The following is a 26,726-nucleotide window of genomic DNA, read 5'->3' as shown; positions in this document are numbered from 1 at the left end:
TCTTTGAGAGCACGTTTCCTTGACACAAGCACATTGTTAAGGCCCCAGGAAGCACTGTCTGTAGCTTGTTCACAGCAATAGCTAAGTTTCCAGAAATTGTGTGATTTACATTTTTCTTTCTCTTTGCTACGCTCTCTATTTTATAATAAAGAAAAAATGTATAGACTGTCAGGGAATGGTAGATGACTTCTCAATGAAATTAAGGCATAATTTAATTAAAATTTTGAAAGATAACTTGATTCTTCACTTCAAAGTTGGATAAATGTTGGCTCTTTCTAATTTTTTTTACTCCAAAATTCTAGACAGTCAGTCCATATTAATAGCAGAAACACAGTTTCATGGGAATAAGAGCTATTTTTATGGTATACTTAACTTGAGGCTTTAGACTCTCCTCTTGTTAATGTTGTTTAAAATAGATCAGAACTTGTCTGCCTGGGACATTAACAGACCTCTGATGGGGATACTCAAGATGATCACAACTACAGTACAAAAATCACTTTGAAATCAGCCACTTGCCTCTGTGATTACTTGAGAGAGATGCTTACCTCAAAACTCTTTGCAGGTTAGATAAACAGATTTATCTAATCAATGATCACAGCTTCGATGTGTTAAACTTCCTGCAAAAGAGTGTAAGGAGTAGCACTCCTGTGAGGCTAGTTAGGCAGTTTACTATGGAAAGACCTTCAAAGTTTCGCTCAATCAATCTTCTTGCTTTTGGACAAAGCCAAATTATGGGAAATGGCCATAGATATTATTTCTAGTTTTCCTACTTTTGTGCACTCATATTCATCCTCACTTCATGGGATCTCCCCCCTTTTAGAGATGAGGCTTTTTGTAATACATTCACTTAACATCTCCCTCACTTGCTTCTTTTTCTTTCTTTTTAGTTTGAAACAGCAAGGCTTGCTTATTTCAGATGATAGAGGCTTTGTTATTTATAAAAAAAAAGTCCCTGTTCAACCAGCAGTTCATATTTCAGTGTTTTCTTGATTATTTTTCATGAGGTTTGAGGGTTTTATTTTTAAAAAAATAAAGACAAAATTAATTTTTATTAGGGAATCTCATTAAAGTTCTTTGGATGACTGCATGATTGAGCTTACTTCTTCCCACCTATGATTTCAACAGTTACTATACCCTGGAGTTTTATAAAGAGGGGTACAGAAGCCTTGAGACAGGACATGTGGGTCCAAACCCCCAAACTGTATGGCTTCAAAAAGTCACTTAATCTCTCTGTGGCTCCCTTTCCTAGACTGTAAAACTACTGTGTTTAATATGATGGTCCCTTCCAGATTCAACAGTGTTTATCCTATCTAATAAAGAGGGAATATGCTAATTGACCCTCCCACTGTCGCAAAGATGGCAGTGCCCACAGCCAATAAGGAGGGAATATGCCAATTGACTGCCCTGCTCTCAAAGATGGCGGCGCCCACAGCTACAAGATAGCGGCACCCAGTCCCTTCAGCCCCACGGGGGCGGCAGGCACACGGCTGTGCACCTGCCTCCGGAGTTCCCCAGTCCCCTCGGCCCCCCAGCCACCCAGGGCCACCCGAGGCTCAGGTAACCAGGGCAGGCCAAGGCTTGCGCTGCCGGCAGTGGCAGCAGCAGAGGTGTGATGGGGTGTCACCTTCCCCTGATTGCCGGGTCACCTCCCGCCCCTGAGGGCTCCTGGACTGTGAGAGGGGGCATACCGGGCTGAGGGACCCCCCCCCCTCTAGTGCATGAATTTTCATGCACCGGGCCTCTAATATATTATAACACTATTGCATATTATGGTAGTTATTAATATATCTTTCTTATTCCTAGATATTAATTCTCTGAGGGTAGGGGCTCTTACTCATTTATCTCACTAAATTAGGGCCTCACAATGCCTGAGACAGAGTAATTGCTCAATAAACCTTTGTCAAATGAATGAATGCCCTGAAAAAGGAATGACTCAGCAGTAAGATTCACTGGGAGTTGATATAAATGTTGTATTTCAACAGATCTCAGGATCAGTGCAGAGGGAAAACCTGGATTAGATTAAACAACAACTGCTTATGTTTTACAATTTGTAGATACAGTGCATAATTATACGGTATTTGTCAGGATGATTTTGGGTATAAGAAAGAGATACCCTTGATGCAAGTTGGCTTACACAACAAGGGAATTTGTTATCTTATGTAGAAGAAAGTACAGAGACACAGCAAACTGAGAGTAGAGTAAAATAGGGTTCCAGCTTCATGTCTTCGTGATTCTTTTGGCTGTTTTTTGTTGTTGTTTTTTTTCTTCTTCTCCTTCTTCATGTGGGCTTTGCCCTCAGACTGGCTTTCTTCATGATTGGCAGGTGGGTGCCTTCAGCATTGGCAGAAACATGCACCCTGGTTCTGGAGTAGACCTCTCTTTCTACCATGGAGTAAACATTCTTCCCTCAGTCTGATTGGTCCAACTTGGGTTGTGCATTACCCTTGGCCTTCATGTTTGCCAAGAAATGCCATTTAATGATTTGCAATGTGTTTGGGATGATAGTGATTACTAATCAGGAGACCTTGAAGTTGTAGAGAATTAACTTGCCCCAGCTAAACAGGCTGAGTGTGGGAAGCATGTAATGGTTAACAGCACCAATAATCCCCCCTGCCTGCATTTAATTCCCATCTCTTCTGTTTACCTGCTCTGTGAATTTAGGCCAGGTAACTAACTCAGTTTCTTTATTTGTAGTGATGGTGGTAACAATACTTACTTCATAAGCGCTGTGAGGTTTAAGGTGAGCTACTAAGAACATAAGTTAAGCACTATTGCAGTGTTAGCTTTCACTTTTATTATTATTTAATCAAGACTGATGTTGTGTTAAAAAGGTAAAAGCAGGGAATAGGTTCAATGTTGGTAAACAATAATATTTATTACATACTTTTTTTTTAACAATTTTACTTTTAGGATTATCCAGTTATTTTTGAATGTCTATTACTATGTAATGATGAGTTTCAAATTTCAATGGAAGGGTAATCATGTGGAAAAGCAAGTGCTTAACTACCTATTAATCATGTCTGGAAAGTAAGAAAGAATTTCTTTTTATTCCAAGAGTGTGTATTCTGCCAATCTTGTGGTCATTTAACCAATTATAGACAAACTACCTCACAATAATTTAGACCAATGTGTTTTCAGTAGATTCTTAAACACCATCTACTTTACCCTTTCATGTTGAAAATAAGAAAATTTAGATCACAAGGAATTAAGTGGACTTGCCCAAGATTCCAGTTTGTAGCAGGACTGGTTTTAGAGTCAAAGGTTTTAAACTTCACTCATGGGTTGGTTTCCTGGTCTATATAATGTTCCTCTTAAGTGCTAGACCCACAAACCTAAACAATGAAACAGATATTTTCCGTTTACTAAAAATTAGTTCTTGTGCTAGTGTGTGTTCTGAAATTTGTAGTATGAAACCATGTAGATAGTTGGCCTCAACAAATCAATGTCTTCAAAACAACTTGACCATAAGCTGCAGAAGGGGTCCTTTCAGTTAATATCATGCCACATACACAGGATTAAAAGAGTTGGGCTACACGGGCTACTGGATATGGTTTGTTTAAGTCATATTTTCCAGGAAGTTGGTTGCAAATACTAGCTTGAATTTTTAGATGTATGTAATGACTTAGAATGTCAAGTAGATTTTCTAAAGAAAGCTATATTAACGTTCATAAGGAGATGGAAAAATGCACATCCAGAACACATTAAAATTCCTAAATATTAGCTACTGAAAATATTGTCAGTGTTCAAGGATAGGGGAGTAATCTACAGTTTTCTAAATTTACAGTATAATTTGAAAAAGAAAATCTCTCAGGCTCAAAGAGTTCACATGATGCAAAGGCAAGGACAATTAATAAGAAGCTCAGCACTTTGATTATCTCTCCTAAAGCTGCCTTTTAAATCGGTTGCTGATATTTTATTGCCTTACCAACATGTCTTCTAGGAATCACAAACCACACATACACATATTGTGCGGTACTTTATAGTCCCTCTCTGATGTTCACTGGAAGCATTGTAAGCCATTTTACAATTCCTACAGCACAACCTTTCTGTTCCACTTGTTCCTCAGCTGGTAGTTCACTTTTTCGTGCTGAAGGATGCTGTTAAGAAAATTTGTGAGTTGAGACACTAGAAATGGTCCTTCATTTGATGCATAATTAAACAGAGACATAAGATCAAGTAATGAGCAGTGATATATTTCAAGATCTATTTTAGAGATTGCAGGCATCTCGAATGCAAGAAACTTGACCTTTCATATACTTCTCATTTCACAGGTTTTGCACTATTGTTTTCATGTTGTTATTCTTTGCTTTCATGTTATTATTCATTAAAAAGGATTTTGTGTGAATGACCTGTCACATTGCCATCACTCCAGTAAAAACAGACCATACAGTCATATCTTCACACATTTCTTCATGCTTTCCTTTGATTCTAAAATTTTATTACAGACAAAAAATCATATGAAAGTAAATAAACATTAAATAAAAGAGGAAGAGAAAAGGAACATATATTACATTTCTCATTTTAATAACCAGGAAAATTCATCAGGTTATTGAAAAGCTCCTCCTCGTATTTTGATTTTCTTGTTAACATGTATCTTGGTTGAGGATTCTAAAACTTACCAATTCATATATTCTGGTGAAATGTTCAAATGGAACTAAAATTTTGATGTTCCTTCAGTGTGCCTTTACGAGTTATCTCAGGTCTAGATTTTAAAAGCACTTTTCTCAGGTTGTTAAATTGCCATTCCTATCTGAGCAGATATAAAAGGTCATTAATAAAACAAAAAGTAGACTGAGCAAGTATGTAAAAGTGCAGAGAGTTTTTAACTGACAATAAAATAGAGATAATAAAATGTTGACTAGATGTTATATGATATTTGGGGATTAAAATGATTGATGTAGTAATATTCTGCTGAAATTTAAATTGCATAAAAATAAAGATGACTAAATCAAGGGTGATTTAAAAGACTAATTTATAAAATAGTGCTATAATAAGGAAATTAGTGAGGTGAACTTGTACAATTTCATTAGTACAGGGATATCATTAATTTTGATACATAATATTTAAGTAAATATTGTTCTGGTTAGTGATATAAATCAATAATCTCAATAATCCTTCACTTACATGAGAGCAGAATATTCACAAAAATACATTTTTGAGATATAATTAGTAGATATAATCTATTTTATTTTATTATTTTTATCCTCACTTGAAGAGAGAGAGAGAGAGAGAGAGAGAGAGAGAAACATTGATGTGAGAAAGAAACATGGATGTGAGAGAGACATTGGTTGTCTTTCGTATGTGTGCCAATGGGGGATGGAACCTGCAACCTAGGTATGTGCCCTGACCAGGAATTGAACCCACAACTTTTTGGTGCACAGGATGATGCTCCTACCAACTGAGCTACCCATCCAGGGTGATACAGTGTATTTTAAAAATTAGAGCAAACTAGGTCATCAGGATATGTATAGGCACCTTATATTCTTTTTGAGCATTCCCTTACAAAAGAATATGCCAAATCTCTCTTTATATGTTATGTGCTATTTTCTTAAACTGGTACAATTTAAAATCATATGGTAACTCATACACTGACAATTCACATGCTTAATCTCCCATTTAAAATGAAATCAATAACTTTCTAAATGAATACAGTATGTACTTAATGGGGAATATATATTTTTAATTAATCAAACTATGATTAATTAAAAATAGTTTTTTCTAGAGCATGACATTTTTGGTTTTGATAATTTAAAGTTATTCTATACATATATCATTTTCATTTTAATCTGAAAATTATATTATGCATGTGATTTTTAAATAAAATTGGAAATAGTTGCATTTCTCATCTTAACGAAGTACAAAATAAGTTTCTATATATTTTTATATATTTAACTAGAGGGCCAGTGCATGAAATTAGTGCATGGGAGGGGGGTCCCCTCAGCCCAGCCTGCACCCTCTCCAATCCAGGACATCCCTCTCACAATCTGGGACCACTGGCTCTTAACTGCTCACCTGCCTGCCTGCCTGATCACCTCTAACTGCCCCTCTGCCAGCCTGATCACCCCTAACCACCTCTGCCTGCCAGCCTGATCACCCCTAACTGCCCCCCCTGCCAGCCTGGTTGCCCCCAACTGCCCCCTTCTGCTGACCTGGTTGCCCCCAACTGCCCCCCTGCCAGCCTGGTCTCCCCCAACTGCCCCCCTGCTGGCCTGGTCGCCCCACACAGCCTGCTGTTCAGTCGTTTGGTCGTCCCTCACTAACCTCCCTGCCAGCCTTGATACCCCACGCAGCCTGCTATTAGGTTGTCTGTTCGGTTGTTTCAGTCGTGATGGCTCCTGGCTTTTTATATATTCGGATTATGTCTACAATGAAAAGCCAGTTGTTTTCCTGCATTTTTAGTGAACCATTAAAAATGCTAATAATTTATTTCATAGCATAGAATACATCAGTTTATCTTACTATAAATTTGATAGTTTTTATATTCAGAGACAGGTGTTAAAGAAAAGAGATCCAAGATTCTTACAGAGTTTTGTAAGTTATTTCTATGTGATCAAAGCTTGATGAACATTGACTAATAGGGTTTCCTTTTTCAGGTGTGAGCACAATACAGGTTCATCTTGATGGCCTTGTACACATATTACTGCCATATGGTCTTTTCATAATAGTTACTTTATGATTTATTTATAACCAAATTTCAGCTCATTGAAAATATTTTAATAGTGCATAAATGGGCAGTAGATAGGAAGAAATTAAACTTCCATGGGTTCTGTGCTGTGACCTTGCTCTCCCCATTGGGATTTAACTAGGATCTTTATGATTAAATTTACCAGAAGGTCAGTGGGATAATAGGTATTCTTTAGTTGCCTTGTAAACTCATAGTGGGGATTAAAAATTTAAATGTATGGAGTATTTGCTTAAATTTCTTATTCTTCCTTTCTCTGAAAGAGAGCAAATTTAGAGGCATTGTGGAACTACAGTTGAATGTTGCTATGTTTTGAACTATGTATAGTTTTGTTCCTTAATAAAATAATTTTAGTTGAAATATGGACTTAAACTGTATTCTGTAGTTACTGTTGCTCATGAAGAACTCAAATGAAGAAAAAAGCTATACTGACTGAAACCATACCTTACCTGGGAGTCTGTCTTCATTCATTTAGCAAATATTTATTGAATGCTTATCACGTTCCTTGTTCTGTGTAAGGTGCTGGGCATACAAACATGAATAAGAGGTATTCCTTTTCTCAAGAAATTCACGTACAGTGGGTGACAGACATTTATAATTACAAGGTAAAGACAGGGATGGAAATGTGTGTATGGTATCTTGGGAGCATCCTGGAGTGGCAGTTTTCCCAATCTGGATTTGGTGGGAGTGGTCTGACAAGAATGCTAAGGTGAATTTATATATTAATTATATATTAAAATATAAAAATAAATGTAAAAGTAGGATTTCAGGTACAGGAAATTGCTTGAGGAGAGAGAAAAGAGAAAGAATATGGTACTGTGGGACACTATAAGCAACTCAGTATTTTTAAAACAAAATGTGAGTTAGGACAGAAAGGTGGTCTGAATGAGAAAGAGGTAAGGCTAGAGAGGCAGGCAGGGGTCAGAGCATGTGGGACAAACACACGTGATCTTACATGAGGTGGGCAGATCCCCAGTATTGTTTTATGGCTTATTTTTTATTTTTACTTTTTCCTGTGTCACAATGCCATTCTTTGAGAATTTCTGAAGATTTTTAGTTTGGCTATACATAATCCCCATGGCTGGCCCCAGACTCTACCTCGTACTTAATTTTGCTGACAGATGAGGAAATATTTTTAAAGACCTGAGAATAATGCTATCTATGTTCCTCCCCACCCCTCCAAATAGTTTTTGTACTCTGCAAAGTAGATATTTACATTTCTCATCAACCCAGGAGAACAACTATGTGGGAAGCAGTATGAAAGGGTCCCTTCTCACTTCTGGTTCATTGGGGGTTTTATGTTATCACAACTGACAAGACAAATTGTGACATTCACAATGTGTGATTATTGGACATAAAATGTTTTTTTCAAAAAGGAAAAGTAATCCATCAAATCCATTGAAAACATGCTAGCAAGTGAAGCCAGGCAAATTGGATTTACAATGCCTTGGGAGTATACATTTCTCAAATGCAGGACCTATAACCATTTGAAATGATATTGGTAAATGTTCAGGGACAGCCATATCAAACTTTTAAAGATTTCATTTTCACTGTGGAAATAGTCTTCAGTCATTCTTGTAATATAGAGCACAGAATTCCTCAGTATATCATCCTAACATGGAATAGAAAATTAAATTCCAGGCACATATGTCGTTTCTTATTTTCTGGAACGATCTTTGAAATTCTTGAGGAGAAATTAAAGTGATGGCTTCCTCCTGGATTCTTACATTGTTGGGTAGCTCATTCAGAAATGGATTGAAATAATACACAGTTCACAGAGTTGAATTAATATTTTAGAGGTAAATATATTCAATGTTTATGCTCTTTATTATGCTAGCTTGTATCCTATAGAGGAATTTCAAAATAACCTTAAAACTCTGGCATAATATACTGTAATAATGGCCACTAAACAGTGATATTTTAACCTGTCACTAATAGTATGCTATTTTTCCTCTATTTCTATATTTAATTACATTTATATCTATTATACTTGGCATTATCTAATGATTCTAAAATGCACTATGATTTTGAAATATAACTGTCCACTGAAAGACTGATAAGTTTGGCTTTAAATTGAGATAAAGCGTAGGGTATTTAGACACCCAGGTGATAGATCAGGAGCTTGCCTCAGACTTAGATTCCTTTTTTATAAAATCATGCCTGCCAGGCTCACCTTAATGCGACTCAGTGTGTGAGCACACGATGAAAGCAAGAAATCCCTATGTAATGAGAAATAGTTTTAACATTTTAAAAATGAAATTCCATATTTAACTTGTGTGATACAAGGACCACTTACATTACCCTGTATACTGCCATAATCAACAGTTTTTTATTGATCTTCTTTTAGAGAAATCTACTGGTAGGAGTCTTTGTCTCTAGTCTTCCTGTTTTGAAATGCATATGTCTGTCTGTCTTATCTACATCTCTGTATATAGCTATGTATCTATCAGGGTATATACCCATGGAAACATTTACAGAGAATATATAGGAGAAAAACCTAACAATGAAGCTTGTATCAGTGGGCAACAAGAACACAGTGCCTTCTGGAAAAATTTCCTAATTCTCTTAAATCTGGATAGGTAAATGATAGATGTTAATATTTTATTAACTTAAAATAGGAATAAGTGATATATTCACTCTCCTATTACTTAACTGATAAGGTATAAGGCCTGTGTCAGGTATATACCTTACTGCCAGGTTTGGAGATTCACTAGGAGCATTCACAGGTCTTAGAATAGAGTCTACTCACAACGAGGATTTATTAAAGTGCAAGGATGCAAAGTACAGTCAGCACAAGGAACAGACACATGGGGTGAAGTCTGCAGAAAACCATACCCAAGCTTCTGTCTTCCCTATTTACAAACATAAGACTGAAATCTCTACTCTGTCCTTATTGTGTAGCAGAATTCCAGGTCTGTAGTAAATAATGTTTGTTACATGAACACTGTGGGAGAGTTTTATTCTTCATGCCCTCAGATCATCAGAATTGAGGTAGGGATCTAACTTCTGCATATGGAGTTTGGGGTATTACAGAATGGCAACTAAGCTATAGTTTTAAAAAAAAGTATTTAAAATAAAAACGGTGGCATGTTTATATCAATATAGAGGGGTGTTATACTCACCCTGCAGAGGAAGGTTTGATCCCCACCCAAAATTTGGTTTGGATATTGAGACTAATAATGCTGCACATGTATGAAGAGAGTTTGAAATGCTTATTTCTCACTAGAGGCCTAGTACACAAAATTCATGGAAGCGGGGGATTCCTGAGCCTGGCCTGCACCCTCTCCAATCTGGGAACCCTCAGGGGATGTCTGACTGCCTCTTACAATCTGGGACCGCTGGCTCCTAACCACTCGCCTGCCTGCCTGCCTGATCTCCCCTAACCACCTCTGCCTGCCTGCCTGATTGCCTCTAACTGCTCCCCTGTTGGCCTGATTGCCCCTAACCGCCTCTGCCTCGTCCCACTCCCAGGACCCAGGATTCCCTCCGCTGGCTGGTTGCAGGCACCCAGGACCCAGGCTTCCCTCCCTCTGGCTGGCCGCAGCCACAGGGAACTGTGGGTGGGCAGCTTCACCCAGGCCGCAGCTGCAGGCACCTGTGACTGCAGGACGGGAGGCTTGCCTTTTCCTGGGCCAGGCTGCAGGTGCAGGCGCAGCTGCTGGCACCCAGGACTGCGTGGCGGGCGGCTTGTCCCTCTCTCGGGCCACAGCCTGGCTGGTCCCCATTCCTCTCTTGCAAGCTTATTTGTGCCTGGCTGGTCCCCATTCCTCTCTCCCCAGTGTTGAGTGTCTGAGCCATTATGGCATGACAGTGTGAGGGTGTGACAACCATTTGCATATTAGCTCTTTATTATAGGGGATAATGAAGAGAACATATTAACCAAATCCATTATAGCAAAATATATGCCAGTCACTGATTGGATAAAGTCAATAATTTTAATAATATTGGCTGTGGGGACCTTAATTGGTGAGATCACAATGTTAAGGTTATAATAATCCACCATGAGGTACCATTCATTTTTCTAGGTTTAAGAAAAGGCCAGATTTGGCTATTAATGAAGGAACAGTGGCCATTATCACCATGTCCCTATTGATATAATAGGTCTTATATCAATTCTGGAAGGGGAAGATCCATGAAGTACTTTTTTTTTTTTTTTAAGACAATTGCAACTGCCAAAGACTTAATTTAATTTCAATTTATTAGTCTTTGGTTCAGACTGTCCATATCTGCTATAGGATATTTTAGGGCAATAGATACCATGACTATGGGAAATTTAGGCAAGACAATATTTCTGGTGGTTAAGGTGAGGCATATCTATATGTCTCTAGTTTATATTTTATAACTTTCCTAAAAGTATAGAAATTACTTTGTTAAATTGAGGGGGTTTCCATAGTTTAAATGTAATTTGAGTCCCAGTATGGACATAGATTATGGTAGTTTGGCAAATGATGCATTTCAAAAGATATTACACTTAAGAACCTATACTGTAGAGGTATAAAAGGCAATCAGTTTTCTTTTATCTTTTTGTTCTGTAAAATTTTAAAGTACAAGTTAGATTTCCAATTGAGTCAAAGTTGGGCTTCTCTTTCAGTTTTTTTGCTTTTTGTTTCTACCTCCTATGCCAGTTTTTCTTTGTCATTGTTGTTCTTGTTGCTGTTGGATATACCTCAGTGGGAAGGAGGTCGGTTCTTATAGGCTCATAAATTTGCTGCTCGTATTTATGTTTCTTATTTCAGAGAGCTTCAAACCAATATCTTAAAGACTGGGGTCCTCCTCCATGTCAATGGTTGCTTTATAGGGTTTAAGGAGTCCAGGTTGATGTGGGGTTTGAATGAACTCCTTGGCTGTCTCATGGGGGTTGGGGGGATGAAGGAGGTATAGATGTCTTTCTCTATAATCCTAAGGGTAAAGCTCTTTGTTGATGACAGAGGTATAGGCAGCAGCTGCAAACGCATTTTATAATATCTTGGTAAGCCATCTACTTTTAGGAGTGTGACTCAGCATGCCACATAGTAAACTGCTTTCCTCCACACAACAGACCACCCAGTGGGTTGCACAGGATATCAGTCTTTCTCCTGACCACTCTATAGAAAGGGCCAATCCCTGGTAGATGTTGGAATCAAGATTACACAGACAGGTCTAGGACAAGATATATGATCCAGGGCCCCTTTAAGGAGGGCCGCAATCCATATTCCTGACCTCAAATGCCAAATGATGAAACATCTGACATAGGTCATTTAAATCTGTAACAAAAGCTTAGGAGGACTCAGCAAATATAGCACAAAGTAGCACAGCTGAGAGCACAGTCTAGCCAGCAGGCAGCATAGCTCAAAGAGTGTGCTCTTCAGCAGGCAGCAGAGCCAGTTAGCAAGAGAAATCAAGAGAAGAAAGATTCCCAGCAGTGTGGTAATTATCTAGACAGGCTTGCCACACCCAGTATGATGGTCACCCTGCAGAGGAGAGATGGATTCCCCCACCCAAAATTTGCTTCAGATGTCAGGACTGATGACACCATACATGCACTGAAAGGGTATGAAAAGGCTTATTACTTCATATAATGAGGCTTCCTGGAGAGAGCAGACAAATCCCTAAGCAGGTCCCAAAATGAGTTGAGGGCTGTGAAAGGAGACTGGGTTGGGATTGTATTGTGGGTAGGGGGGAGTTTGGATGCGGGTTCGTGGGTGCCTGGGTCAGTGATTGAATGTTTTGAATTTCCTGATGTCACCAAAAGAGAGAGCATCTGAGCTTTCTTATCAGCTTGCTCAGTTCTGGGGCAGAAGGGGGCAGGGGAAAGCTCTAAAGCTGTCAGCAATCAAATGTAAAAAATGGATTCTCAGACTCTGTATTATAAGAGGATGGGAAAAAAACTGCATGTATTTTTCTGTGGGGCCTATTTTGGTGTTTGGGGTATGTCTGTTATAGAAAATGTTGGGTGTCTCATTTTTATGCAAACAATCTTTTTATTTGTGTTAAAAACCATGTTTGAGATAACCTTTCTTGCTCTCTTTTTTAATCCTCAAATTTTATATTATCTGATACAAAGATTTATTATAACACTGATTTATTAAGCCTATTACTAGTATTGCAGCCTTCAATCATTATTCTATGAGTGCAGTTCAAAATCATGAATTCCATCTGAACTTTACTGTGTTCTCATACAGAATTCATCTAGGAAGTCAGTCAACCAGAATGGGCATGAGCAAATGAGCTTCTCATTTTGGACAGTCATTACAGTTTATGACTGATTTATGACCACATGTGGAAATGGTTCTTAAAAGTTCCAGTGTAAAACCCAACTAGTGGGTCCATTTGTGAGAGTTCTCACAGGTATTCTCTTCTTCAGTAGGTGCATGAGCTTGCGGTCAGCTCTGGCCTTGCAGTTTGAAGTTGTGGTTTGGCATCATTCTCCCAGAAGTTGTCTTCTGGCCTGGATCTTCTACTATACCTCATTTACCTTATTTTTTAAATTGTGTGGCACAAAGAGGAAGTAAATTCAGGGGAGGCAGGAATTTTTCTTTTTGTTTGTTTGGTTTATTGATATGTCCTCAATGCCTAGAACAATGCAATAATAGCTACTGAATAAATATTTGTAATTGAGTTTCTTGACAAGAAGCACTTTCTATCTCTTTTATAATGTAAAAATTTTAATTATAACTTTCATATTTATAAGTGTAATTGAGCCTACGTTGGTGCTTCTGGACACCTGCTACTGCTGCCCACTCCTATTACTAAATGCTGCCAAGCAATAATCTTCAACTGACAGAGCAACAGCCACAGCAGGTTCTTATCTGTAACACTTACCTGAATGGATATGGATAGGGCAAGCCTTGAAGTATCTCCCGCTCAGTCATTTACAAGGACTCACTTGTGATATTGAATTTGGAGTGCTATATTAAGCATTAAAAACCTTGGCAAGTTATTTTGGCTCAATTCTCCTATTAATCTTTTCTACCCTTTCTTTTCAACTTGGCTCATGAAGATAGCTTCAGGTTAAGGTAAATCTATAAATTCTTTAAACTTATCAGAAATAAATGCAAATCCTTTGTGAGAAACTATAATAGCATCTTATTATCTACATGTAGCAAATTAAGGGCAATGGATGGTCATCCATGTTCTACATGATCAATTTTTACTAAATATTTAGTGCAGACTCTTGTTAAAATAGTCTGCATTTTAAGCAATATATTTGTTATTAATTAATTATGTATTACTAGAGGCCCGGTGCATGAAAATTCATGCACTGGAGCGGGTGTCCCTCAGCCCAACCTGACCCCTCTCACAGTCCAGGAGCCCTCAGGGGCAGGAGGCGAACCGATGAAGGTGACGCCCCATCACACTTCTGCTGTTGCCACTGCCAGCGGCACAAGCCTCGGCCGGCCCTGGTTACCTGAGCCTCGGGTGACCCTGGGCAGCTGGGCAGCTGCAACCTGAGGTTTGCCTTTGCCTCAAGCTGGCCCTGGGTGGCTGGGGGGCTGATGGGACTGGGGGACTCTGGAGGCAGGTGAGCGGAGTGGCCGGGCCTGCCTGGGGGTGGGCCCGGCCTTGCTGTGCGCCTGCCGCCCCGGCGGGGCTGAGGGGACTGGGCGCCGCCATCTTTGAGGCAGCCAATTAGCATATTCCCTCCTTATTGGCTGTGGGTGCCACCATCTTTGAGGGTGGGGCAGTCAATTAGCATATTCAATCCTTTTTGGCTGTGGATGTTGCCATCTTTGCAATGGTGTGAGGTCAATTAGCATATCCCCTCTTTATTAGATAGGATTGTCTTAGAAAAATTCTATTGTCTCTCTAACAGACTTTATATGTCAAAAAGAAACATAAGAATTGAGCATGACAATAATTAAGCACTTACTTTGTGCCAGGCACTGAACTACCCTTTGAATGAATTCCTAAGTCTAATCCTCAGCTTTTTCGCCCTCCAGCTGCAGGGAATGAGAATCTGTTTATAGGCTGGGATGGAGGTCCTCTGGCTTAGTCATTGCCTGATGATTAATCTCCCTCAACCTTTCAGTGTTTTTCTTTAATACACTTACATTCCTTAGCATTAGCCTTCTGATTCCATAGTAGTTTTTAAAAATTAAATAAAAATTTTGTTTTAGAATAGTTTTAAATTTACAGAAAAGTTGTGGAGCTAATACAGAGAGTTCCTGTGCTCTACTGCTGACTCAGTTTACCCTATTGTTAGCATCCTACATCACCATAATACCTTTGTTATGTTTAGACATCATGTCTCCATAGCCCTTTATGGTCTGTTACTAGTTTCTTAGACTTTTCTTGTCTTCCATGCTTGATATTTTTGAGGCATACTGGTCAATCAGTGTTTTTGCAGAATGTCCTTCAATTAGGGTTTGTCTGGTGCTTCTCTCATGGTTAGATATGGGTCATAGGTGTTTGGGTAAAGACCACAAAGTTGAAGTGCCATCCTCATCACATCATACAAAGGGTGCATGCAATCAACATGATCTATCACTGAGAATTTAACCTAGATCAGCTTTTTGAGACAGTGTAGGCCAGGTTTCTCCATTGTAATGCTACTTTTTCCCTCCCTCTTCATTTTTACTCTTTAGAATAAGTCACCAAAGGAGCTTACTCTGGGAGTAGGAGGGGTAAGATGGTGAGGTAGAAGTTGTTTCACCTGCTAGAGGGGGGGATATCAACATAAATTATTTGGAAGCTTTCTATAAGTATTTGTCTTTTCTCCCCCATTTTTTATTTATTAATAATTTATATCACTGTGGACTTATGAATATTGATTTTACATTTGGGGTTATAATCCAATACTCCATTACTTATTTTGTTGCTTAAATTATTCCACATTTGGCCATTGGGAACTCTTTCAGGCCTGGTCCTTGTATCCCTTTGGCATGCCCTTATTTATAGTACTTTCAATTATGATATCCCTTCATTCTCTCAAGGGTCTGAGATATTGCATATGCTAGTGCATTCCATCCCAGGTCACCGCCTATCAAAGCTGTAACAATCGTTTCACGGCTGCATGCTAGGCCTTATGACTAGTGATGAGATTGTCCTTGCCAGACAGATTATCCAGATCCAAATCTATCTTAAAGTGTGCTTCCCAGAACTATTTCTGGTATCAGCTTTTCTAGGTTGGATTCCTTGGGAAACGTATTCTTAGCCAGAGAGTGATTTGTTGGGGAATGCTTTTAGGAAAACACCTGTCAAGAGGTGGGGAGCACAGCATGGGCACAAGATGAAGCCAAACTGTAATGCTGTTGCAAAAGGGGTTGTAGCTGATGCCAAGAGCAGCTGTGAAGGTGGAATGACCTTCCATAGATGTCGTGAGTTATGACAAAGGGTATGTATGTGTTGGGGGTTGGGATGGAGACTTTGTACCCTGCATTCATTGGGAAAGGGGTGTAACTTTGGGTAGGGAAGCTCCCTTTAGTAGTGGATCATTCTTTTATTAAAAAAATATATTTTCATTGATTTCAGAGAGGAAAGGAGAGAGAGAGATAGAAACGTCAATGAAGAGAGACTCATTGATCGGCTGCCTCCTGCATGCCCCACACTGGGGAATGAGCCCACAATCCAGACATATTCCCTGATTGGGAATTGAACCATGACCTCCTGGTTCATAGGTCCACACTCAACCATGCTGGCAGGACAGCAGTGGGCCATTCTTAAGAAGAGGCCCACCTGTGTGCTGTAGCAGTCAAAATTCCCAGCAGCTGGAGAAATGAAACTCAGTCCTAAAGGGAGAATCTGGGCTTTGCAATACAGGGCTCACCAGCCATAAGAAATGTGCCTGTTTTATGATCTATAAATATACTTGGTTACTGCAGTTTCTCTACTGCCTTGTTTGCTGCATAAGATAAATTAGCAGAGTAGCCATCCCCTGTGGCTTTTTCCTCCTACATTTCGAACTATTCCTGTCAAGCCACTGACCTATAAAAGCTGGTGGTGATGTGCTGGATGGAGTTTTCTGGAAGCAATTTCTCAGAACTTACACTCCTACACTTGTCCTATTTAGGTTGATCCCAACCTGATACCACATCTCGATTTTGCCTCTCTAGCTTTAAACTGGTCTTTCTACATTTCTAGAATTTTCCTCGGAGTTTGAACTGACTTTCTCAGCCTATTGGCACTTTCTAATTCCCTTCTACTCCCTGGACTCTGTTCCAGCGGGGCTAGGTGGAGTGGTTTTCAAGTCAGGGAAAGGGAGAACTTCCCTAACCATTTTCGTTGGGGAGGAAGTGATATTAAAAAAAGAAGGTGAAGGGATTACATGGAGGTGGACAAGGGGGCGGGGGCGGAGGATGGGGACAATGGGGATAGAAAGAGACCTTGCTTGGGGCAATGGGCACACCATGCAGTGTGCAGATGATGTTTTATTGAGTTGTACACTTGAAACCTGTATGGTTTTGCTAACCAATGTCATCCCAATAAATTCAATTAATAAAAATTAATAAAAATACTGATCCTCAGGGATACTCAAATGGTTCCTTCAAAAGTCCCTTATGTTGTGAGACAGTTAAGACAGCTGAACCTCCTGAATATATTTAAAGGATATAGAGAGCCTAGAGATTGGGACAGAAAGAGAAAATAAACAGGAAGGGAGACATTTACCCTGATCCAAATGCTAAAACGCTAGCTAGAAATACTGTAACAAATATGCTAGACTGGATATGTCTTTAGAAGAAACTTAAAATATTTTTGTGCTTTTTTGTTAAGGAACACTTGTAAAAGCTTGAACTTGCTTTTCTAAACAGTGGAGTTCAATATGTATATTTCCTCTAAGTGCCAACAAGTTAATTATATGATAGACATGTGTAGAGGAAGAAAAGAAAATATTACTCTCCTACTTTTCATATGTTAATGCTAAATGGAACTGAAGGAAGACTCATGACATCACTGTTCCTTCTTTCCTGCCTCCACCGAGTCTATTCATTAAAATGTTATTCCATATCTCTCAGTCTTAGATATTTTTGTATTTTCCATCTCTATTATTCTGATAAATTCCTGTGAATTTTCTTCCAATTCATTAGCACAACTGTTTGTATTTAACCTATTTAACATATTAGATATTTAATTTAAAAGCTTCTTTTTTCACAACATCTGTTTAGTTCATGTTCAAATCTATCCATTTTTCTTCTTATCATAGCAATAGCTTATTTTTATGGCATTTATTTTGTATTCTGACTGATGATTTTATTCATTCCAACGTGTGGTCTTTCCAACTGATTTTATCATGTAAGTTCTTGTGGTGGTAATAGCTCCATTATAGTATCTGATGGTTCTCACTTGTGCTGTGTGCTTTCTTTCCTTGTGATATTTCTGGAAATTTGTGATTCATCTTTCAGTTTCTTCTTTCATTTCTAGTGCCTGGTAACTTTCTTTGATGTGCTAGTAAATGTTTCATCACCAATTCTCTGGAAAAAAGTGCTCTGCTTTGTAGCACTAGCCAATTTTCATGGTGTAAGTATTCCCGCCATAGCCAATTTTAAACAACTGAAGTGCCATTAAGCATGGAGTTGGGAAGAAATGTGCACAGTCAGCTTCTGAGAGTAGAAGCCAATGTCAGAACACCACTGGCAATTTTCCTTTTTAAATGCAAATTCAGCGGCCCATTAACTTTCTTGTTGTTGTTACAGTTTGCTCAGCTAATCTAGAGTTTTGTGATGCAAAAGAGTTTCCCTGTTAACTAACTCTACTAGGTTCCCAGGACCAGAATCAGTGCTGTGTGTTCAAAACTAGGAGAGCTTAAAAATGTTTGTGAGTGTTATAATTCTTAAATTGGTGAATTTCACCATGTCTACATCTTTTATTTTATCTTCTTTCTTAATAATCCACCCCATTTCTTATGCATTTGCCTCATTCCCATATTTTGTTTATTTCTTTGTTTGTTTGTTTATTTATTTAATTACCAGAGGCCCAGTGCACGAAATTCATGAAAGAGTAGGCCTTCCTTCCCTGGGCTGCTGGCACTGGCTTCCCTCCAGCACCCGGGAACCCACCTGGGAAGCCCGGATCTTGGGCTTTCCTCACAGCCCTGGCTTCATCTGGAAGGTCGTCCATTCTAATGAGCATATTATGCTTTTATTATTATAGATTTACTTTAGAGAGAGGAAGGGGGGGTGAGAGAGAACGAGCAATGTGTGAGAGAAACATTGATTGGTTGCTCCCACATGCACCCTGACTGGGGATCTGACCTGCAACCTGGGTATGTGCCCTGACCTGGAATCAAACCTGCTATCTTTTGGTGCATGGGATGATGCTCCAACCAACTGAGACACATTAGCCAGTGCTGCTTCATTCCCATCTTTTACACTCTAATCTCTAACTATTGCATAACTCCTGCTAAATAAGTTATCAAAGAATTTCTGTGGAAGCAATTGTCTTGTCACATGAACAATATTTTAAGAGATATGTAACTTTTAGATGAAGACAAGTACAGATTCCTTGGAAGGAGACACTATTTATTAAAATTATTTATTGGAAAGTATTTTTTATATTTATGTACTTATATTTAGAAACATAGTAAATTATGCTGCTTTCATACTGAAACTAATATATTTCTAGATGTTTATGGGTAGAATGCTCTAAATCAGAAGTTGGCAACATTTTCCTATAAAGGAACAGATAGTAAATATTTTATGCTTTGCAGGCCATCCAGTCCCTGAAAAAATTACTCAACTATGCCATTATATTGTGAAAGCAGCCATAGGTGATATGTAAACTAATGAATGATTGTGTTCCAATAAGACTTTATTTGCAAAAATAGGTGGTGAGTTGAATTTGGTCCATGGGCCACAGTTTGCTGAGCCCTGTTCTAAATGATAATCCATGGACCTAAGGACTTAATAATATTAATAATATCTTAAAGGAAGCATTTGCATAGTACTTAATAGGAAATTAAATTTAATTCTATTTTCTATATCAGAGCCTGAAAACATAATTACTAATTTCAAGGCTTTTTTTTTTCACATAGTTTGGAGATTCCTTTTGGGCATAGAAGATACAGAGTATTTTTTGTAATTAACAATGACTACTATATACACAATGCAGACTGTTAAGAGAGTCACTTGTAATAAATACAAAAATAATTTATATATAATGAGTTTGTTAAATACCAATTCAGCTTAGAAGCTGCTGGAACTTATTTTATTTTTATTTTTTGTAATCAATAGTTCATTTGGTTTTCCCTTGTATATATTGCATTTCCGTGACAAACCGTGGGAGCCTGGAATTGCCCAGAACAATTTGATTTTTTGCATCTGTGAAGGTTCTCAACCCTCCTGTGGTTTAGTTGGCACATCTCTCATACAAAAAAAAATCTAAGTATTGATCTAAGCTATTAAAGCACACCGTAGTTGCATTCTTTTATAGCAGCTGCTCTGCACCAGTTCAACATAATAAATTCTTAAGTGTATTTCATTCATACAACTTGGCCTACTGCTTTGCTCAGAGTAACCATTAACTCATACAGGCATGTAATGAGGAAAATCTCAGAATAGTACACAGCAAGGAATGCACATATGGGGCTTCTCCCAGGAGAACAACCAGTAATTGAAAGCACTAAACTCCCAATTATCATCCCTTCCCATTTGCAAACTCCTCACGGGTCCTATATCGCACCAAGATATTGTCACTAATTTCACTTTAGACTAATATTGAGATAATGCCCTGCCATGTATGTTGTTTCTACGCATTGATGCCAAATGCTCTCTGCCACGCTATCAAGAAATATAATTACCAAACTAGATTTCTGTAATTCACTGAGATTATCATACTGAACATTTTCTTTTTGTCCCTTTGTGGAAGGTTCTGCAGTGGCTGAGTGACTTAGTCATGGTGTTATATTTGACGTCTTTATAATGCAAACCAGGGAAGGTCAGGATGCTTGTTTTTCATAGCAAGATTATTCATTCATTAAAAATTAAAATACATTGCTCACTTCAGGTGGTGGGCTGGATGTTATTTCCCACATGTCCAGGTCAGCAGCGGAGAACAAAGAGAGTCCTGCTGGGCAGCACATCTTCCACTGCTGCAAACTCCTCATTCTTCATTGGTTACCATCAAAGTTATTGAAAATTGACAGGTCTCAATATGAGGAGATAATGAAGATACTTACATTTGGGCTATAGAAGGCAAGGTTTAAATTGGATTCTCCTTTTATTTAATAAACATTTGCTTGACAGTAACTATATACTAAGAATAATGCTGGGCCTTGAGGTTTTAAACATGAATAAAACATAATCGCTTTCCCCGAGAAGGTAATACTGTCGTATGGAACAGACATATGAATGAAAAGTCACGATATTGTAAGGTATTCATACTAAAAGTATAAACAAAGTGCTGTGAGAAGACTGAGGAAAAAGTATCCCCATTTAATGCATGCGACAAGATCATGAAACGACAATGGAACAACATATTTTAAATGCTGGAAATGAGCATTAGGAAAATGGAAATAAAATTATAAAACCATTTGTAGAAACATAAATGTTTAAAAAAACTTAAAAGTTTAAAAGTAAGGTATAAAAGGACTATAACTGAAAACATGTGAATAAATATAAAATAATATCAATGTGTTATGGTGTTTATAAAATATGTATAAGTAAAATATATGACAACAATATCAAAGGACTAGAGGGGAAATTGAAGTATACTATTGTAAATTTTTAAAATTATATGTGAAGTGGAATAATATTGTTTAATGCTAGATTAATAAAAATTAAAAATTCAGGTGATATACTCTAGAATAACCAGTAGGAAGAAGAAAAAAGAGAAGTATAACTAAGGTGCTATTATATAAAATAAAATAGAAAACAAAAAGCTACATGGTTCTTTAAAAAAAGGCTGGGTAGGAGAATAAATGGATTAAGAAAAAGAATATAAGTGTAAAATACAGGACAAATAGTACAGTGGTAGATTTAAACTCAATAACATTCATGATTACCTTAAATGTAAACACATAAATACATCTGAGGTCATCAGCAAACATAATCATCATCTCATTATTTCTATTCAACATGGTACTGCAATTAGGCAAGAAAAAGCAGATTGAAAAAGCAATTAGGAAAGAAAAGTAAAAACTGTCTTCTCTTGCAGACAGTTTCTGTGTCCACCAAGAATTTATTAGATTGAACACATGAATTTATTGTAAAATATAAGGTCATTTACTACAAAAATCATTTTTTTTTAGAAATGAGAATTTGGGAGATGAAAATTAAAATTATGCCATTTGTAATAGCATAAAAAATATAAATACTAAAGACAATTTCTCAGGCCCCAATTCTCACAGGGTGGCTCAAAGGTCAAGTGACAACTGCACATGTAGTTATGTTATAGAAGAGGAACTCCAACCTAAGGGAATTCAAATCTTTTATAAGGGACTAGAGGCCTGGTGCATGAAATTCATGTATGGGGGGGAGGGGTTCCCCTCAGCCCAGCCTGCACCCTCTCCAATCCGGGACCCCTCGGATCCCAGGCAGTCAGACATCCCTCTCACAATCCTGGACCTCTTGCTCCTAATTGCTCACCTGCCAGCCTGCCTGGTCACCCCTAACTGCCCCCACCCCCCGCCAGCCTGAAGCCCCTCACTGCCTCTGCATGCCGGCCTGATCGCTACTAACTGACACCCCCTGCCAGCCTGGTCACCCCTAACTGACCCCACTGCTGGCCAGGTCACCCCCAACTGCCCCCTTCCTGCCGGCCTGGTCGCTCCTAACAGCCCCCCCAACCCCCGCCAGCCTGGTCACCCTGTACTGCCCCCCTGCCAGCCTGGTCGCCCCATGCAGCCTGCTGTTCAGTCATTTGGTTGTCCCTCACTAACCCCCCTGCCGGCCTGGTTGTAGGCAACCATCTTGTGAGGGTGTGAGGGTTAATTAAAATATTACCTCTTTATTATATAGGATAGTAAACATGCCTTACTTTTTGCCGCAGAGGGACATCTTATCTATGTTATACTGGGAAGTAATCAAAGTTGGCCTTCTGCTCCAGAGGGAGACACTATCTTTCTCTTCCAAGGCTGTTTGTTGTATAACCACCCTTAGGAAGATAGTCTGGAATAAAGGCATCCAACGCTTCTGTTTGCAACACATGCAGAAATGTGAGAGGCCCACAGAGAATTGTCTCCCAACAGGGATGTGCTTTCTCCCTTCCCCTACCTCATATTAATGACCAATTGTCTCAGCAGGACTTAATGCACACTTTCTTTATTCTGAGATATCTTTAATATAATCAGATTTACGTGACTATATTAACAAAATATAATATGATCAGGTTTCCATATATCAGTGGTTCTCAACCTTCTGGCCCTTTAAATACAGTTCCTCATGTTGTGACCCAACCATAAAATTATTTTCTTTGCTACTTCATAACTGTAATGTTGCTACTGTTATGATCATAATGTAAATATCTGATATGCAGGATGGTCTTAGGCGACCCCTGGAAAGGGTCGTTCGACCGCCAAAGGGGTCGCGACCCACAGGTTGAGAACCTCTGCCATATATGTATGTGTGTTTCGGGGCTCTCGATTCTATTAATTGTTAGTCTATCTCTGCATCAACCCTACATAACTTTAATTACTAGAGCTTTAAAAAACAAATCTCAATCTGTGGTAGAGCAATTCCCTGCTTCCCCCCACCTCCCCATAGACAAATGCCCACCTTGTTTTTCTTCAGGAATGTCTTACAGTTTCTTGTCCTTTTATTCTTCTTTAAATTTAAAAATCTGCACAAGTTCCAATGTAAAACGTTTTTTTCTTGAAATTCAGACCTTCCTTCCGGGATTGTTTAGCTTGCTTCAGGGGTGTGTTTAGAACTTCCTATGGGAAATGTTTTGCAGGGGTTGCCAGTGGGATTTCCCACCATAGGTGGATTCGAAGCTTTGTTTCCTGTTCTCTGCATAGCTGCCCTTTAAGAACTCAAGTTCTAGTCTCCAGACATCAGCAGACGGCCTGGGCCAAGCGGCAGCTTCCACTCATTGACTTCTCTGCATGGATCCTTTCACATTGTTTTCAGCACCTCAGAACTTTTCTTGCCTTTTTTGGGCAGTTCAGCTATGCACTTTAGAAGATATTTTGTATATTCCATCTACCTTTTTTAGGAGTTTTGCCTTGAGAGTGGTTTTCAGGATATCTACTCGTTCATATTGCCAGAAACAAGTCTTTTGTCAATGTGGTTTTAAAACTCTTTCATCTCACAGAATTATGTCATACACACAATAAACATTCAACAAAGTGTGTTTAATTGAACTGATAAGATTTCATCTGGGTTTCTGTGATGCTGCCTCATCATTTCCAAGTAACTTAGCATTTATACCATTAGATAAATTTTGTCTTCTCCTTAAAACTTTACAGAATTATAAAATATTTTAAACATACAGAAAATAATATAATTGAAATATTGTACTCGTCATCAAGATTAAACCATGTTAATATAGTACCCTATTTTCTTTAGTCTATGGTAATATGGTTATTTAACAAAGTGATATATATTATCATTTTGTATATTTTTAAAGTTTACATTAATAATATAGTGGTTTTCATACCCTTTTGAAACTTGCTTTTTCCCCACTCAGCATCATGTTTGAAAATTTTATCTATGTTGATTCCTTAAACTCTAATTTAATTATTCTAATTCCTGAATATAATTTTATTACAAATTACATTTTATTTAATAGTCCCTGTTTTCTAGAATAAATATCTATCTATCTATCTATCTATCTATCTATCTATCTATCTATATCCTCTTGAGCAGGGGTTCTCAAACTTTTTAAACAGGGGGCCAGTTCACTGTCCCTCAGACCGTTGGAGGGCCAGACTATAGTTTAAAAAAAAACTATGAACAAATTCCTATGCACACTGCACATATCTTATTTTGAAGTAAAAAAACAAAACAGGAACAAATACAATATTTGTATTTGCATGTGGCCCGCGGGCCATAGTTTGAGGACTCCTGCTCTTGAGACTAATGTTTGAGAAATTTTTAAAATTAGATGTCTAGAACTGAAATTGTTGTATGATAGGATATACTTTAATTTATTATGTGTACTCAATTTCTTATATCTATTCTTTATGATTGTAATGATGTTGATCATTATAGAAGATAGGACATTTTAATCTTCTTTTTACTTAATATTTATAATTTGTGAAAAGTACTTATTAGTGGTCTGAATAAGGATCATGCTGAAATATGTTGTGCATGACACCTTGTGTATAATTCAAATTATATTAAAGTTTGTGCAATTAAATAATGAATAATTAGGTGATTTGAAAAGTCACACCCCTCCTTTTTCTCTATAGGTATTTATGAGCCTCCATTTATTGTACTACTGCAGTGAACCAACCTTGGATGTGAAAATTGCCTTTTGTCAGGTGTGTGTTTCTTAGAGGTAAAACAAGGTACAGTATATTCCCTTGTATTTCCATTTTGCCATTCCATCTTGCACATGTTCCACATCAAATCTAGTATTTTTGTAATATTAAAAGTAGCTTAGGAAGTAGAAGAGGATACTTAGATGTTTTTTCTTTCCTAGTTCATTTAAGTTAGAATAGGAATGAAGAGATTTCTTTTTAATGATTATAAATATAGCATTTAATCACTTATAAAGTGGTTTCTTATTAGGTTTCACTTATACTTAACATTTTTAAAATTTCTTTTCAAATTCTTGAAATGAGGCTGAAGGCTCTGTTACTATTTCTCATCCTAAGGACTGATGAGCCCTGAGTAGCTCCAATACTCGTATGTCATAACGTGCAGTTTGCTGATATCCAGTTTAACCAGTAGTTAGTAATAACATCTAAGCAATAATAATGACAAATAAATAATGAATTTAATAAGTAGACTTAATCTATAACGAATAGTAAGAAGGTGACAACAATGATTGGTCGTGTGAATGGAGCAGGTAGGAATCTTCTTCTTGTATTTATATCAACTCTAGTCTTAAGAAAGAGGCTCCTTGAGGCACCTAAGCTTGTTACAGATGTGCTTAAGGGAGTCCTAACCTAAGCCTGTTGTCAGTGTATAATTAATAGTGCTCCCTTTTCTCTCAGGAATCGTTCTTTGGAAAATACTGTAAATTTTATGATAATTCCATTTACACCCCAAGCAGAGTGCTTCACGTCAGTTTGTCTGTAATCATTTTTTATTGTATCTTCTCATTTAACTGTGCGGTAAATAGAGAAAGATATGCATCCATTGAAACAAGGTTTTAAAAAAAATCCCTCTGCAGCTCCTATTATTTTAATACAATCTTTTCTGATTCTATTAATATGAGCTTCTTAGAGAAAATATACAGAAGTATAAAGGGAAAGAAAACATTGGTATATTTATCCTCCCTGAACATAGTTAAAACTGCTGTGGAAAAGTAAAATGTGTCACCTGCTGTGAATAGGATTTGCTGATTAGTCTCATCTCCCAAAACTGCAAACGTGGTGACTGAAGCCTCAAGGCCTTGATAACTTCTCTTACAAGAACTCTGGAGCTGGAGAGCCTTGACTAGAAATTGTATCTACCACTTCTTGGCCATTTACTTGTAACCTTGGGCAAGTTAGTTAGCCTCTCTGTGCTTCAGTTTTCTTATTGTGAAAGGGGAAAATAATACTGCCTATCTTCTATTGTTACGAGAATTAAATCAGTTAATACTCACAGAGCACTGAGAACAGTGCTGGAATATGTGTTTGTCAAATAGACAAGGCCATCCTATATAATAAAAGGCTAATGTGCAAATCGACCGAAGGGCAGAATGACTGGTCGCTATGACACTCACTGACCACCAGGGGCCAGACACTCCATGCAGGAGCTGCGCTCTGGTAGTCAATGTGCTCCCACAGGGGGAGCGCCACTTAGCCAGGAGCCGGGCTCATGGCTGGTGAGTGCAGTGGCGGTGGTCGGAGCCTTTCCCACCTCCACGGCAGCCGGACAGTCCCTGAGGGCTCCCAGACTGTGAGAGGGAGCAGGCTGGGCTGAGGGACTCCCCCGCCCCCCCCCCCCCCCGAGTGCACAAATTTTGTGCACCAGGCCTCTAGTTTTAAATAAAAATAAATGTAACATTCGCTCCTTCTGGTGCCTCCATCAAGTCCCAG

General features: G+C 38.3%; 1 protein-coding gene across 4 annotated transcripts in view; it reads left to right on the top strand.

Moving 5' to 3' along the window:
* Window positions 1-26,726, top strand: part of MAPK10 (mitogen-activated protein kinase 10) — a 273,125-nt gene that overhangs the window by 102,539 nt on the left and 143,860 nt on the right. For 2 of the 4 annotated variants that reach the window (XM_023750290.1, XM_006084581.3), the window contains exon 3: window positions 24,945-25,016. In XM_023750290.1, the coding sequence (XP_023606058.1) occupies window positions 24,951-25,016 (66 nt within the window). In that variant the 5' untranslated portion in view covers window positions 24,945-24,950. Of the gene's footprint in view, window positions 1-24,944; window positions 25,044-26,726 lie in introns of all 4 variants that reach the window. The other 2 variants (XM_006084583.3, XM_014452044.2) reach the window with 1 other exon arrangement.

Source organism: Myotis lucifugus, unplaced genomic scaffold, assembly GCF_000147115.1.
Source record: "Myotis lucifugus unplaced genomic scaffold, Myoluc2.0 scaffold_12, whole genome shotgun sequence".
Lineage (NCBI taxonomy): Eukaryota > Metazoa > Chordata > Mammalia > Chiroptera > Vespertilionidae > Myotis > Myotis lucifugus.
The sequence above is the reverse complement of the archived record's forward strand: the minus strand, read 5'-3'. Positions and strand labels throughout refer to the sequence as shown.